Source organism: Eublepharis macularius, chromosome 14 (assembly GCF_028583425.1).
Source record: "Eublepharis macularius isolate TG4126 chromosome 14, MPM_Emac_v1.0, whole genome shotgun sequence".
Classification (NCBI taxonomy): Eukaryota; Metazoa; Chordata; class Lepidosauria; order Squamata; family Eublepharidae; genus Eublepharis; species Eublepharis macularius.
The window spans coordinates 1,074,141-1,089,386 of record NC_072803.1 but is presented as its reverse complement, the minus strand read 5'-3'; the positions used below and the strand labels follow the sequence as shown (position 1 = coordinate 1,089,386).

The 15,246-nt window shown below is 60.9% G+C and overlaps 1 protein-coding gene across 2 annotated transcripts; it reads right to left on the bottom strand.

Annotated features, from left to right (window-relative positions):
- On the bottom strand, positions 1-15,230 carry PCSK7 (proprotein convertase subtilisin/kexin type 7). Of its 2 annotated transcripts, XM_054997642.1 has the most exons (16): positions 15,149-15,230; positions 14,242-14,700; positions 13,746-13,880; positions 12,421-12,586; positions 10,486-10,576; positions 10,081-10,135; positions 9,582-9,720; positions 9,370-9,470; positions 7,825-7,995; positions 7,043-7,150; positions 6,278-6,380; positions 4,342-4,498; positions 3,515-3,609; positions 3,200-3,293; positions 1,511-1,628; positions 1-1,240 (listed from the first exon to the last, which is right to left on the bottom strand). In XM_054997642.1, the coding sequence occupies exons 2-16, from the start codon at positions 14,686-14,688 to the stop codon at positions 926-928; spliced, it is 2,295 nt and encodes a 764-aa protein (XP_054853617.1). In that variant the 5' UTR covers positions 14,689-14,700; positions 15,149-15,230; the 3' UTR covers positions 1-925. The 2 variants fall into 2 exon arrangements, with proteins under 2 accessions (XP_054853617.1, XP_054853618.1); XM_054997643.1 differs by lacking the exon at positions 1-1,240 and having other exon boundaries at positions 1,541-1,628; positions 3,195-3,293.
- Positions 15,231-15,246: the final 16 nt, after the last annotated feature.

Here is a 15,246-nt window from a genome sequence, read left to right as displayed (position 1 = left end):
CCCCCCCCGGCTGGATGAAGGGCTTCAGGACAGCACAGGCTGACAGCTCTTTGGCCAACAAGGAACCCCAAGCCCTTCCCTTATGTTCAGCAGATGCAGCTCCAAGCAGGCCAAGAAGTTCATGCAGGCCACCCCGGCCAAACATGGAGTCGCACAGAGAGCCGAGTCCCCCGAAGGAGTGCGCAAGGCTGCCCTCTGTGCCAGGCCCTCCTCGACGGTCAGTAAAGGAAGGCAGTTGAGGCAAGGCTGATGTTTGCTTTGGCTGTGCCAGCCCACCACCGGCCTGCAGGGGAAGGAAGCGGTGCCTCTTTCCCCTTCACGGGCAGCACAGCAAGCAAGTCAAAGTGGGAGGCAAGCAGGGAAGCACAAAGAGAAAAGGCAGAGGTGAGCTGGGTTCCCCCGCAGGGAACTCTGCTCCTGTTTGGCCAAAGTGGCTGAGGTCAGCCAAGGTCTTGCTGCCCCTTGGCCAGCAGCAGGATAAGGCAATGAGAGTGGGCTCCGACCAGATGGCCGAGGGCTGCTTTCCACTTGACCACCGCCACGTGGGGACAAGACAAGAGCACCACGGGCTCCTTAGGGCCAGGTATCCTGTGCTGCCCCCAACAGACACCCAGATGCCATTCCTTGTTCAGGCTAGAGGGAGCATCTCTCTCCCACCGGTGGCTGAATGAGACTCCTATCCATCGCCATGCCTCAGGCAGCAGCCAGCGCCAAGTGTTCCTCTGAAGCAGCAGCTGGGCAGCTGGACTTCACTGGGAGAGGCAGGCAGGCAGGCAGCCAGCACCAGCTGCCAGAGGAAGCTGGACTGGCAGCTCAGGGGCGTGAGCGGGTCCCCAGACAGGCGCCAACTTGGTTAGCACGCCTGATGTCCTCCGTCCCCTTCCTGTTTGCCCTGGGTGAATTTGCCTGCTCCTGCTCAGGGGGCTCAGCAGGCCTCTCCCTGCCCAGGGTCCGGGCAGCCCCAGGTGCTCTTGAGCCCCTCCTGCCCCCCTAGACCAGCTTGGAGCTGCTCAGTCTCTGTCTCCACCTCCACGTCCTCCTCCACATACAGGGGGATGGTCTCTTCCATCTCTGTCCCATCCTCCAGGCTTGAGGGTGCCCTTCTTTTGGAGAACCACAGGCAAGCCTGGGTACTTCTGCAGGATGTGAGGTCAAAGGCCCCCTTGTTGTGGCTCAGAAACACCTCCAGTGTGTAGTAGATGGTCCAGAAGACAGCCAAGCAGCCCAGCAGCATCAGGGTCTGGGAGGCAGGAGAGAGAACCAAGTCAGAACTGAGCTAAACACTGGCCCAGGCTCTTCCAGAGGCCCAGTGCTCAGCAAGGGAGCTTGCAGAAGGCACAGCACCCTCGCCTTCTGTTGCCCTCCCCCACAGCCTATGGAGCCAGGGCCGCCACCCCCCACCCCCCACCCCCCGCCAGCCTCCCTCTCCTGCACGGGGGTCTCTCTCTCTCTCTCTCTCTCTCTCTCTCGCTGCCCTTCTCCTCCCCGCAGCCTGCTAGGCAGGTCTCACCTTGAGGGTGTTGGCAGGGATGGCGTAGGGTTCCTGCTCAGGGACCTTCAGGCCAGGCGGGCAGGGCAAGGAGAAACCGGCATCCAGGAAGCGGCCGCTCATCGCCTCCTCCAGCAGCCTGTGGGTAAAAGAGTGTTGAGGGCACGGCCAGGGCAAGGAAGGGGGTGGGCAGCCCTCCTTTTCCTTCCTCCTCAAGCTGATCTGGAGAGGGGTCGTTGTATGAAAGTGGGCCAATCCAGTCCCCCAACAGCTGCCATCTTGACAGCGGGCACACCACGGAAAGCAAAGCACCAGGCAGAGAAGACTCCCGCAGGCAAGCAGAGACGAATAAGCTAGAAAACATCAGGGGAGGAAACTTCCCCACAGAATCGCTGTAGGTGGCGATACCGGGCCTTAAAGGTGACTGAAAAGTGAGGGGGCGCTCCCCCTTCATAACCAACCCCAGGAGGCAGAGCTCACAGTGGAGCAGGAAATAAGGGAGGTGACCAAAGGCAGCGATGCAGAATGCAAACTCCACGTGGGGGATTATTAGGAAAGGAGGTAAACATGCGGAGCAGAGGTCCATCAGCGGCTACTGGCCACAAGGTCTAGATGGAGCTCTCTGTCTAGGGCAGTGAGACTCTCTGTTCTTGGTGTTTTTTGGGGGGGCAATCAGTGGGAGGGCTTCTAGTGGATGAATATTGGTCAGGGATGCTTTAGGCTCATCCTGCATTGGGCAGGGGGTTGGACTAGAAGGTCTGTATGGCCCCTTCCAACTCTGTGATTCTGTCCCTTCCCCACTGGCAGACCTCCTGAGGACACCTGGTTTTTTGGCCACCGTGTGACACAGAGTGTTGGACTGGATGGGCCATTGGCCTGATCCAACATGGCTTCTCTTATGTTCTTATGAGATTATTAGGTTTACAAAATTATGACTGGGATGAAGGAGGTAGATAATTGGGGCGTTTTCTCCCTCTCCCATAATACTAGAAGTCGGGGGCAATGAGTGAAATTGTTGGACGACAGGTTTCAGGACAGACAAAAAAAAAACCCCTCTTCTTTACTCAACAAGTAATTGAAGCACAGAATGCACAGCCAGCGGGGACAGCGACAGCCGTGAGCACAGATGGCTTTAAAAAGTGATTTGCCTGATTCATGGAGGGAAGCTCCATCGGTGGCTCAGCTATGGGGACAAGAGGGAACCTCCGCATTCAGAGGCCACACACCTCTGCACACCAGCGCCAGGAGGCAGCACTGGGGAGGACCTGGGCCTCTACGACCGGTTAGGGTGGCCCTCCAGGGCAGCGGGTCAGCCAGTGTAGGGAATAGGATGGTGGGCGAGATGGACCCCTGCTTTGATCCCGCAGGGGATTCTTAGAGCCATATGCGAAACCAGAATTCCTTCCCACTCCCAAATCCGGTAGCAGGAGCAGAGCCCGTCCGCTGGAGCTTGTTTCTGACTGAGGAGTGGACGCCGGAAACTGCTCGCCACCGAGTCAAACCAAGCAAGTCTTGCCCAGCACCGTCGTCCCGGACTGGCAGTGGCTTTCCAGGGGCCCAGGTGCGGAGGGGCTTTCCCAGCTCTTTAGCGGTCAGGGTGGAGGGTAGACTGGGAGGCCCCGTCCCCTCCCTGGCCCCAGCGGACCCCAGGGAGGTGAGAAAAGGGTCCCCCGGGCACTTACCCCCCCCGGCCCACGCTCCTCACCTTACCTCTGCCGCACCTTTATCCCGGCCAGGGACCAGGAGGAGCCGTAGAGCGCCAGCTGCCACTCCAGCAGCACTCCTGCTCGCAGCGCCTCGTCCCCTGGAAGAGAGAGCCGTTGAGAAGAGCAGGCCCTAAGGGGACGCCGAGGAACTGCCCAGGAGCAGTGCTTGCACGTCGGGGGGACCCGGCAGCCCCAGGGTGAGCCGGGCGTTGGCGGGCCAGGAGGGAGGGCTGGGAAAGGCAGCCAGGGCAGGGCCCAGAGAGAGCTCCAGCAGGGCGGCCTCCAAGCGGTGGCTGCTGCCCGAGGTGGGAGCACTCACCGACATCATGGATCACCAGCCGGTAGGTACCCTGTGCCTCCTCGCCCCAGCAGCGCACCGTGGAGAAGGTCCAGTCCACAAAGCCATTGGGGTCTCTAGGAAAGAGCAGAGGACGGAGCCGGTGAGGAGAGGCCGCGGTCTGCAGGGAAGTTAGACTCGCCTGCAGACGGTGAGCCAAGAGACAAGGAGTCTTCTCTCTCGCTCTCTCTCCCTGTTTTCATTTTGCCTGTCCTCTAAGCAGCTCAGGCGGATAGGCATTTATTCATCGGGAACGTTTATATGCTGATATTTGCTCAAGGTGGCTTAGAACAAAGCCCTGACAAATCAGGCAGGACATAAAAACAGCACAAGACATGGAGCAGCTCAAAAGGATATTGAGAAGACAGTCTCTGGGCCAGAAGCAGGCCATCAAACAGCTAGAAAGTACAGCTTGCCTTAGCACAAATAAACTTGTTAAACCAGCAAAAGAAAAGTCAGCCCTGAGCCCATTTTATCTTCACAACACTTGTGTATGGCAGGCTGGGTTGAGAATAAGGACTGGCTCCAGGTCACTGAGAGTGAGGATTTGAACCCAGGTCTCCGGTCCCAACCTGGCACTGGCCCTTGGCACCAGCCCTGTGCTCAAGAGCAGCTGCTGGTCCCAGCAAAGGGGGGAGGCGAAGGGCAGTTACAGTCAAGGATTTCTGAGACGGCTGAATTTGTTCTGGGCCTTTCCCCACTCGTGGCTCAGAGTTCTCACAGGGGAAGACGACAGGGGCTGAGAGTCGTTGTGATGCTGCATCCTCCTGGCTGCTGTGCCCCACCCCCGTTGCTCCCCCTGCACTCACGAGTCCATACTCCGCGCTGTCCCTATCAAAGACTCCATTCCGCTGGGGCAGAGGAGGCGAATCTCCAGGTTGCCCCGGCGAGGGTGGGTGATGCTGACCGTCACTGCCACGTGCTCCAGGGTCCTCATCCCAGACAGGTCCAGGTCGGCTTCTGTGACTGGGAAGGAAGGAAGCAAGGACAGGGTAGCAACAGGATGCCCAGACAGGACCGCAGTGAGGCACCCCAGAACCATCTCCGGCCACAAAACCAGGGCCATCCCCGCAGAGGGACAACACGTGCCTTGGTTTCAGCAGTCTCATTTTCTGCACTACAAATGGAGGCCCTCACAAAGCTCTGATAATACATAAAGCACACCAGAAGCAGGGGAGAGCCACAGCAGAGGAGGGTGTGGGGCCTGGCTTGTCCCAACCAAGCCAAGTTCCTTCAAGCTACTGGTCCACTTTGAGGTGAGCCCTTCCCTTCCTTTCCCCAAGCCCTGTGTGCCAGCAACTCCCTTCTTATTCGTAGGGAGCTGAAAAGAGGATGGGCTGGGACTTGCCTGGAACAAGAAAGCGAGGCCAGAGGATGTCTGGGGAAGGGGGGGGGCACTAGCCAGCTGCTATTCCCAAGAAGCCCCCCTTCCCCACAAAGCAACCCAGCCCTCTTGCCACCAGTACCTGTGAAAGGGTTAATTTATGCCCCCCCCCCATTTCCTGACTCCCACGCCTCTCAGGGATTCAGCAACAGTTCTGGCATTTCCCAGGCAGCATTTTGTCTTTGCGCTTGCCCATTTTGCACATAAGAATTCCTTTTAGGGGAACAGCAGAGAGGGCCTGGACTTCCTTCCAAGTCCTCATGAACTTTAAGGCTCTTGCAAAAGCTGGGAACTGGGGGAGGGATAAGCCCCCCCCCCCACACACACACACATTCCCAGAGCACCCTTGCCAGGATCACAGTGCATCTTGCAACACACCTTGACTTGCAATTGGCTCTTCCTGGAGCAGTTGAGAGGGGCAGAAACTGGCTTTCAGGAGCAAAGTCTCCCTTTGGAAAGGCAACGCTCAAGAGGGAGGGGAGCGCATCCGTGCACACAGGCAGGCTCTAGAGTGCGGGCTGCACACTCCTGGCACAGGACAACCAGGCTGGCCCTTCACTGCGAGAGGGGTCACTCCCTGCCGGACAGCCCCGGTCTCCCTCCATCTCCTCCTGCCCTGTTTGGGTCCCCTGGTATCCAAAGTGAGTCTGCCCTAGCCATGGTCCCCCTAGGGCTATGCTGGGGGCAGAGCCGTCTCAGGGTCAGCTCTGAGTTCTAGGGCTTCCAGGAGAGGAGAGAAGCCAGGGGAGGGCAACGAGGCCCAGCTCTTCCCCAGCAGGAGCTGCAGTGTGTGGGCCTGGGGGGGGGCGCGAGGGTACATACCTTCTTTGTGTGGCTGGAGAGGGGCCAAGACAGGAGCAGCAGCATTGCCTAAAATGGGCAGAAGGCGCTGCCGGTTGGGTGTCTGCCACCCATCTCTGCAGACACTGGTGTGGGTGGGCCTGCGGAAGGCTGTCCCTGCTCCCTCCTGCTTGGCAGCTCTTGGTGCGCTGGGGAGGGCAGCTGACACCCAAGCTCCAACCTCGCTCACACTGCACCGACCCCACCCACTGCAATCAAGAACTCCTGGCAGGCTGCGCCCCCAGGGCTCCTTCGGCCTGGCCCCCAGGTGGCCTCTGCTGGTTGCTGAGTGGCTGTCCCTGGTCATGAATGCTGGAGTTCCAAGGAGCCCTGGGAACAGTAGTTTCGGGGAGGGATCTCTCCGCTGGGCAGCCAGGCCCCTTCCCTGACCGGGAATTCTCAGGGCTCCCTGGAGGAAGTTATGGCAGCTAAATCCATCCCCGTTTCAAATGCAGGGGGGCACTCCGAGAAGCAGCGCCCTCCATTTGCCCCAAGCCCTGCCCCAGAGAAGCTGCACATACCATTCCAGGTGACTTCCAGCCGCCGAGGCTCCAAAGGGATGACCCGGTTCTCCTTCAAGACTGGGCTGACGTAGGAGGCCAGGTAAGGGACCGACTCCCAGACCTGCCAGAGATGAAGAAGAAGAAGAAGAAGAAGAAGCACCACCAGCAGCCCCCTCCCGAGCCCACCAAGCACCTCCTGGCACACTCCAGTGCGGCCTGCCTTCGTTTCCGATTCGGATTTCAGCCAGGTCACTGGGGAGCGGCTTGGGGAGGCTTTTTGCCCGAAACACACAAACAGGGCTGGCTTTTCAGACCACAGTACTGGTCTCAATCCCTTCTCATGCCTGGGGCAAGGGATGTCTGAATATGTCCCCCTGGGGCAGCCCCCCCCGGGGGGGCAGGGGGGAGAGCCAGGATGAGAAACGAGGCGTATCAGACCAGAACATTGTTGTGAGGTGGGAGAAAATGTCCCCTCGGGTTGTTTGGAGTCCATTGCTGGTCCTTTCCGAGGCCAGAGAACTTGAGCTTGGGGAAGGAGGAGGAAGGGCCAAGATCCAAAGATCTGTGTTCCTCATCTTCAGTTCACAGAGTCTGGGGGGGTCCTCCCAACCCTTCCCCTGCTAGGGATGCCTGCGAGCCCCTCTTGTGGCGGCCCTGCTCTCCTTCGACTCCACCAGCTGCAGCTGCCTTTGCCCCCATGGAGAGCCCGCTGGGCTGGGCGCAGAAGGAGCCCGCCCCAGGGAGCCTGGGCTGGCCTGACTCAGCAGGAGGGGCAGGCGCTACCTTGGCTGCATTGACCAGCCTCCAAGCATTGAGCAAGCCAAACCCGTGCTGATGGCTGTGGCTCAGGCCGGCCTGGTTGGTGTCCCACTGGGCACGATGATCTTCATACTGCAAAGGAAAGTGACATGGGGGGGGGGGCGGTCAAGCGCAGCCAGGGTGTGGCAGGCGTGAAGGGCAGGCACAGGAGTCCCTCCAGCTGGAGCCCAGCAAGAAGGTGCTTTTCGACCCCCCCCCCAACTCCTGCTTCAAGGAAGGACGGCACCAGCCAGGGATCCCCTGCAGCCTGCCTGACCCTTTGAAAGGGCGCCCAGAGAAGTGGCTGGCTGGCCTCTTTCAGACATGATCCAGCCAGGACATCCCCCCCCACCCCCCCTCATAACTTCAATCCAGCTGTTGTGCTCATCTGGACAGGGATACAGGGCATGACCCTCGTGCACGGATGAAGACCTTCTGAGGCTGCACAGGGCCGACTGTGCCCAAGGAAGGCTTTACCTTCCGGCAGGCTCTGGGTGACGCTCACTTGAGCTCTTGCACCCACGCAAGCCTGCCCTGTGCAGAAGAGGCAAGCAAGCCAATGGAAGAGTGAAGCGGAGCAGGGCCGGCCCACGTAGTCCCCATCAAGCCCCACCCACGTGCCCCTCCTGCCTGCTCCGGGTCACTCAGGCCTCTCTCTCCCCACACAGACCAGGAAGGCCCAGAAGCTGCTGCTCCTGCACGGAAGAGGAGGGAGGGCCAGGCGCCCCCAGAGCCTGTCTGGCTCACCTCAGTCGTGCAGCGCTCACCTTTGTGGCTGTGAAGACAATGATGTGCTGGACATCTCGCCAGGTGAGACATGGGCGCACCTGCAGCATGAGGGCGATCATGCCAGCCGCCAGAGGGGCTGCAGCAGAGGTGCCCGTGTGGCCTTCTGTGCACCCTGTTGTACCTCTCTGCAAATCCCAGTCCGTGGTTGCCTTCAAAGAAGAAAGCCCCTGGTCAGGCAGGCAAGAGCGTCCCTGGGCTGCGCGGAGCGCTGCAAGAGCAAGGCAGAGAGAGGCTCAGCCCGCAGGAGGGACCCGGCTCAAGGGCCCGCTCCCCTTCCCCGTCAGAACTCAGCCCGAGCATTCCTGGGGCAGCATCCAAAGAAAACTGCTGGACTCATCCGCTTCTGCAAGCAGCTCGACGCCAGGCAGGAATTCAACAAAGGAATTCTTGCCTGGCTGGGAAAGGGCCAAAAGAAAGGGGGCCGCCCTCGGAAGTGAGTAGGGCTACGCCAACCAATCCTGCACGCTTCCTTCTTCCCCATTCGGTGCCTGACACCGCTCTGCCCCAAGTGCCTGGATAAGGGGAGCATCCAAGCAAGAACTGAGAGCCTCTACGCCCTGCGCTGCAGCTCCAATCCAATCCATTCAAAGACAAAGAACGCGGCTGGGAAGGTGGTCTTGGATCTGGCCCCTCTTGGCCTTCTCCTGGCGAAGACCGAATCCCTGGATAGTGCTGGGTCTGAGGGTCAGGGCCAGCTGGGCCCTCGCAGAAAAAAGATCCCAAAAGACGCTTACGAAGACCCACAGCCTGGACTCGGCTGGTGCCCTGACTGCGCTTGGCCCACATTTCTCAGGGGATTCCCTCGGGAGGCCCATCCGGACAAGCCAGAAAAACTTTGGCTAACTGGAGAGGCTGGGCCTGGAAGAAGAGGCGGCCCTCGCAGGGGCTGGAAGTCCTTCAGTCTTTCTGCCAGAGCTACGGTCGAAGCAGACTCGGGACGTGGAAGGAGAGGGGGAGCCCGCCAAGGTCAGGCCCTGCCGGGGACTCTGTGGAGGCCTCTGGACTACGCGGCCTTTGGATCCTGCACCTCTTTGGCCTGGCTTTTCAAAAACAGCAGCCCCCTTCAGACGGGCAGGTCCCACTCAGCGCCTGCCAAGGGCCGCTTTGCTTCCCTGGTGTTCACGTCAGGCACAGAGGCAGTGCCCGAGAAGGAGCTCTGGGTGCCTGGGATGCCGCAGAGGCTGCCCTCCAAAGTCGCCGTTCCCTCCAGGGGAACTGGCCCCCGTCTCGTCTGGAGATCAGCTGGAATTCCAGGAGAACTCCAGGCCCCATCTGGAGGTTGGCACCACCATGGGAGGATGGAAGGAAACAACTGCTTTCAAACCAAGCAGAGCACACTTTGGCCTGCATGCGGCGTTACGGAGGCAGGGAGAGGAGAATTCCGCGCCTGGGTGGGTGACAGGCAAGCAGGAACCCACCGGAGAGCTCGAGAAGCAAACGACCTGGAGCTGCGTGTGAGCCCCCGGCTGCCCCCGAGCCCAGCCCACCCGAGAGCGAGAGTGCCGGTGGCCAGCCCCACTCACAATGCTCCTCATCAGCTTGTCGCCCCCACTGAAGGTCACGGCCAGCATCGAGGCACACTCTTCTGCGTAGAAGGGCATGTAGCCCATCTCGTCCACTGCTCCTGGAGAGGAGGAAGGGAAAGGGGTCCTGGGCTTTGAGGACAGGTGTGCAAGCCCCACTCCCCTCCCCGCAGATGCACGCCTTGTGTGCCCACATACACCTGAGCCCTTACCAATGGTGACGGTGTAGATAGAATTGGCGTAGCCGTCATAGTTGCAGTTGTCGTTGTGCTGTCCCCCATTGCCACTGGCCACCACAAAAATGCTGCCAAATCCCCGGCGGCCGGCAATCACTCCATGCTGCAAGGCAGCCTGCAGACGGGGACAGGCAAGCCACTTCCTGAGGGGGGTTTCCTTGCTCTGGGGAAAGGAAGAGGCTCCCCCACCAGGTACGCACCGTGCCGTGCCCCACTGAGACTGAGGCACATCTGGGAAAGGCAGGGGCGCTGGGAATTCTCCTGCTCCGCACCCCCACCCCAGCTGAGCTGGGTGGATTTGGAACGTGGGCACACTAGCGGTCCAGAGCTCATGAACGACACCACGCCCTGCCTCGCAGCGCCACACACCGGAAACGGGCTTCCAGGATTGCGCCCTCCCAGCAGGCAACGCACCTGGGGCCTGTGCCATTTCTGGGCCCTTAAAGTTCAGCAGAAAAACTGAATTCATCCCTACCTTGCCAAGCTGGTGAGGCCCGTCCACGGTTTTGCCGTCATCATCTGGACCCCAGCTGTGCAGGGAGACCCCCCCCCCCCAAAAAAAAACAGTGCTCAGGAACACAAACAAGTGAATGCTCGAGACAGCCTGCCCTCCAGAGGCCGGGGAGCCCTGCAGGAGCAGCCCTGACTCTGCCACGCCATCCGTGCAGACGGGGAAGAGAGCGCCCCAACTCTCACGCTGACGCACCAACATCTGTGTACTTAAGGCCACTTGAGGAAGGCAACATTGGTCCCTGAGCTGTCACCGCCCCACGCCCGGAGACGCCGACAGGCAGCCACGAAGTCCCCCTGTCCCCCTTATGATTGGGGACCCGGATGCCGCAAAGGGGGCTTGTTCACCCCGCAGTGCCCAGACACTGACCTGCAGCTGTAGATGTCATTGATCTGATAGTGTTTGTTGAAAGCCACGGCCTCCATGCTGTCTGTGAGCGGCCCGTCCAGAACCCGGATCCCTGCACGACCAGGGACAACGGGAAGTTTACCATGCAGGACGTGTGAACTGAGGTCTCCCATCATCCGCCTGGACATCGCTGGATTCAGGCCTACATCGAGTAGCCTTGGGGAAGCTTTTTCCCCTCTGTCTTTTCCAACATGGGAATATAAGAACGGCCTGCCTCACAGGCTTGCGGGGCCCAAAACCACGGAGACCACAGAGAGCTTGGTACATTTGAAGAGTCACATGATGTCCGTGGGAAAGAGGGGCTGGTGGAACTCCCAGGCACCATCATGGATATGGGGAAGGGGGGGGATTTGTTGCCATCAACCGAACAGACGCCCGGCAGGCGTTCCGACAAGGGGAGCACAGCTTGGGATCGCCCTGCTCGAGGCTCCTGGCTTCGCTTCCGCCTAAAGGGCCTTTTAGCGGCTCCACTTGGGGAGCAAGACTGGTGGGGGAAGCTTCGGTGCTTGTACCCTTTCCGGCCAGGGCAAAATGGTCTGCTCTAGCAGGACTCATGTTCCAAGACAGAAACTGTTCATTTGATACAGACCAAGCCTCTTCTATTAAGCAACTGGATATTTGTCAGTTCCAGGGCCCCTTAGGGACTGTTTCTGAAAGCAAGCAAGCCAGAGCCCCAGAGAGGAAGCCATGCTGCCAATGAATCAAGAAGCCGCCAGCTAAAGCCTCTGCCAGGCAGCCAAGACTGCAGCAGATGGGGGAGCCTGCACAGAGGCCTCAGCGGCAGCCAAGTTCACAGCAGCAAAGACCCCATAAGCAGCTCCTCAGCTGGAGCACAGCAGCGCTGCCTCTTCTCTCACAAACTGGGCTGGCAGCATCTGTTCTGAAAACTTCATGCAGTTCTCAAGAACGAACAATCCTTTCCGGCCCTGTACTACAACAGCTCCGCCTGCCGTGTCCCACTGGGCATTGTTTATTATTCTGCCCAGGAGAGGCGTCCCAAGAAGAACCAAGATAACCCTGCTGGTGAAGGAGAGAAGGCGCCACCTGCTGGCATAGCAGATGACTGCAGCCCAGAATCCTCAATGGGCAAGAGAAGGGGAGGCGAGAAAAACACTCTGCCCAGACTGGACTGGGGTCAGCAGCAGGAACGAAGCCCCCGGAGGGCTCCTCTGAGAATTCCAGGAGAGAGGAGATCACTGTTGCCCTGTGATGGCTGTCTCCTGCCCAACGTGCTGCCCACAATGCCCCTGCTTTACTTCTTACACATGCAACAGGAAACCAGTGCATGGCCTCCTGGCAGTGCACACCAGTGGCTTCTGGCTTACTCCAGCAGGGGCCACCCAGGCAAGACTGTGGCAGCTGAGCAACCTGCCTATCAACTCTAAGCAAAAGGCCAGCAGAGATACAGAGAAGGGTAGTGGTCGGGAACGGGCGATACTGACTGGGAAGAACTTTTATGGATGAGGTTTGAGAAAAAACAACCCCGGGTTGCTGAGTGTGTGTGTGACTGGTTACTGAGCAGTGACTGAGCAGGGGTCCCTCGGGGAGGGGGGGGCTGATAATTCCCTGCGTTGTGCAGGGGGCTAGACTAGCTGACCCCTGGGATCCCTTCCAGCTCTACGTTTCTGTGGTCTAAGGTTACCCAGCAACCTTCCAGGGCAGGGCAGGGATTTGAACCTGGGTGTCTTAAATCCTAGCCCAACACTAACTACCACACTATCCTGGCTCTCTAGGCAACGCTCACTAACTACTCATTGTCTGTAATTTAATAATCAACGCACTGAATAATACAAAAGACGTGGTTGTGTTTGCTAATCTCACTTCAAATTGCGATTGATAACTTTTGTGACCTGGTGTCCAAACAGGCACATACTGTGAAAGGAGGGGTAGCAGTACCTGCAATCCTGCTCCCGTAAGCCACTCCAACAGCACAGAAGCTGTTGTTGGAGACCGCTGCGATTTCTCCAGCACACCGGGTCCCGTGGTGATTCCCGTTTTCCTCATCTGGGTGGGGCATGGGATCAGGGTCATTGGAATTCAAGTCGTAGCTGCCTTCGGGGCTCTGGAAAAGACGGGCCCTTTGCTGAAATCTCCCTCCTTTGGAGGTGGGATGCAAGCCCCGCTAAAAGCCCAACCGCTTTAGGGAACAAACAAGGACAACAGAAAAGATGTCTGGAATTGCGGCAATCTGGAATGAAAGAGGATCGCTCCCCCGCCCCGCCCCGCCCCGCCCCCCAAGGCGGAGATCAGGTATTGCTTGCTTCTTGGCTCAGGGAGGGTCTGGGGTGAGCACCCAGTCAGCGTGCAGCACGAGCACTTTCTCTCAGACCCCTGGGGACGCCTGTGAGACATCAATAGGACAGTCCAAGCAGGATCTGCTCACAGAAGGAAGCAGCTTGGCTCCCGGGAGCTCCTCTCCCTAGGGAGACTATTTCCCAGCTGCAGCCTGCAAGGCCAAGAGAGGAGGTTAGGGCGAGGCTGCTGTGCCCCTAGCCCCTCCCAGTCTTTGCTGGCAGAGCTTGCATTTCACAGCAGTTCTGGGCCACTCACAGAACCAGAAGCAGGACTGGAACCAGCGCCTTGCACTCATAACCCCAGGCGGCCTAGAAAGCAGCAGGGCTTTCTTTTCATAACTTGCAGCATGATCACCATTTGACGCCCTCCCCCCCCCCCCCCCGCCCCACTTGCCCAGGGCCTTCTGAGCCTGCGCTGCTGCACTGCGCTGTTGGACTTTGGCCCTCAAGTCTTGCTGCAATGGTTGTTTCAACCACAGCCCTTTGAGATCGCATTTTCTGTTTTAGTGGCCTTTTGCCACTGTTGCTGCAGGGAGTGTTTTCAGACTGGCCTTGTGCCTCATCCTGCAATACCGTTTTCTCCTTTTAACCATTGCTGAAGGCCTCCCAGGAGTGCCCAGTTTAGCAGGCAGGAGCGAAACACTTCAAAGCGCTCAGTCCAACAAACACCCCGCCTGCCTTCAGCTCCCTTCCGCCTTTGCCGGCCGAGGCACACTGCTCATTATCGAGGGGACAGTCCACTTCCTGCTGGCCCAGATCTTGACGGCCATCTAAAAGGGCCAAGCCCTGCCAAGCACTCTGGACTGGGGTCTTTTCAGGCTCAAGCCAGCTCCTCTTCCCTTTGGGGCAGAGCCACCGCTTCCCCGGTGCCTGAGCACCCTCCAGATCCAACGGCGAAGTGCCCCAAAGGCCCGAGGAGCTACTCACATAGTTGGGCTGGATGTCTTTAATCGTGTGTTCCACACCATCATCCACCACCACCACGGTCACCCCGTGGCCCGTCACGTTTCTCTCCCACACTCCGGTCACGTTGATGTCCATTCCTGGGCTCTTGCGATTACTCTAGACCGGAAGACAAGGAGCAAAGAGCGGGCAGCTGAGGGGCCCAGGGAGAGCCAGCCAGCCAGCCAGCCTGCCTGCCCCCCACACAGGCGCCAGAGGCAACAGCGCTCCCTATGGCCCGCGCAGGGGTGGCTAGCCAAGGGTGACTGAGGGCCGTCACTGGGCACCCCAGGCTCCTGCTGCCACAGGGGCATCTTAGCTGCTCTGCAAGGGGAGGGTCACGCATGCGCCCAATGTAACTTGTGCCGGCGAGGGCCTTTGCTGCCCCTGCCCCGCCCCATCGCGCAGGCACCAGAGCCTGTTGCAAGGGGCCGGGGAGAGGCCTCTGCTCCGCCCTCCCGGGGCTGCGGGGCCCACTCACCAGGTGCCACTGCTGGGGGAACTTGGGGTCGTTGAAGTGCAGGCTGCGCTTGGCCCGCTTGAGGAGGCGCTGCCGGGCGTGCCACCTGACGCCGGCGTGCCGGGCCAACACGGCCTCCGCCGCCCGCGGGCCCTCGCCCCGGCCGCCCAAGAGGTAGTGGCCCCGCAGCTCCCCGATGCGGCCCACGTTCACCAGCCCGGCCGCCGCGGCCAGCTCCTCCGCCTGCCGGTCCAGCGCCGCCTCAGAGGCTCCCTCGGGGACGCGCAGCTCGACGGCCCACAGCGGCGGCGCCCCGGCCCCCCCGGCTGCTGCGCCACAGGGCTCGGCCGGCCCGCCGGGCACCGGCAGAGGCATCGGCCACAGGCAGGCGAGAGTCCGCAGCAGCAGCAGCAGCAGCGCCTCCAGCGCGGGCCTCCAGCGCGGCTCCCCCCGGCTCCGCGGCGGCATCCGACAGGCGAGCTGCGCGGGAGGGAGGGAGGGAGACGGGGGGCGTCAGGCGGGCGCCCTCGGGGGCTCCTCCGCGCCGGCCCCGCGCCTCTGGCCCGCCGAGGGGTCGGAGGCGTCGGCCACGCCGAGCGGCGCTGCCGCGGCCCGAAGGGACCGGCGCCTCCGCCTCTGGCTCCACGGCCGGCCGGGCCGGGCCCAGCCCTGCGGCGGAGCGGCCGGAATGCGGCCAGGGCCCGCGGGGCCGGGCTCAGCCGAGCCCCTCGCGGGGTGACCTTGGCCGGGCGCGCTGGGGCGAGCGGCCGGGGCTCCGGGGCGGCCCGACGGGAGGCCCCGCGGCGGCGCAGCTTCGGGCGGGGAAGGGGCTGCGCCGGCCCGGCAGCCCGCCTCCTCCCGCGCCGCCCCCCTCCCCCCGGCAGGAGACCAGGCGGCGGGCCCGGCGAGCGCCCGCCCCCGAACCTACCGCGCAGGGGGCCGCATGGGGGGCCGGGCCGGGCTCCGTGGGCTCCCGGGCGGGCGGCAGAGGCGGCGCTCCCTCCGCTCCCTCCCGCCCCTCGCCGT

Coding starts and splice junctions, on each gene's coding strand:
- PCSK7 (XM_054997642.1), bottom strand. CDS start 14,688: ATGCCGCCGCGGAGCCGGGGGGAGCCGCGCTGGAGGCCCGCGCTGGAG. Junction 7,996..9,369: donor ACAAGCTGATGAGGAGCATT/GTGAGTGGGGCT, acceptor TCTTCTTTGAAG/GCAACCACGGACTGGGATTT. Junction 7,151..7,824: donor TTGTCTTCACAGCCACAAAG/GTGAGCGCTGCA, acceptor TTTCCTTTGCAG/TATGAAGATCATCGTGCCCA.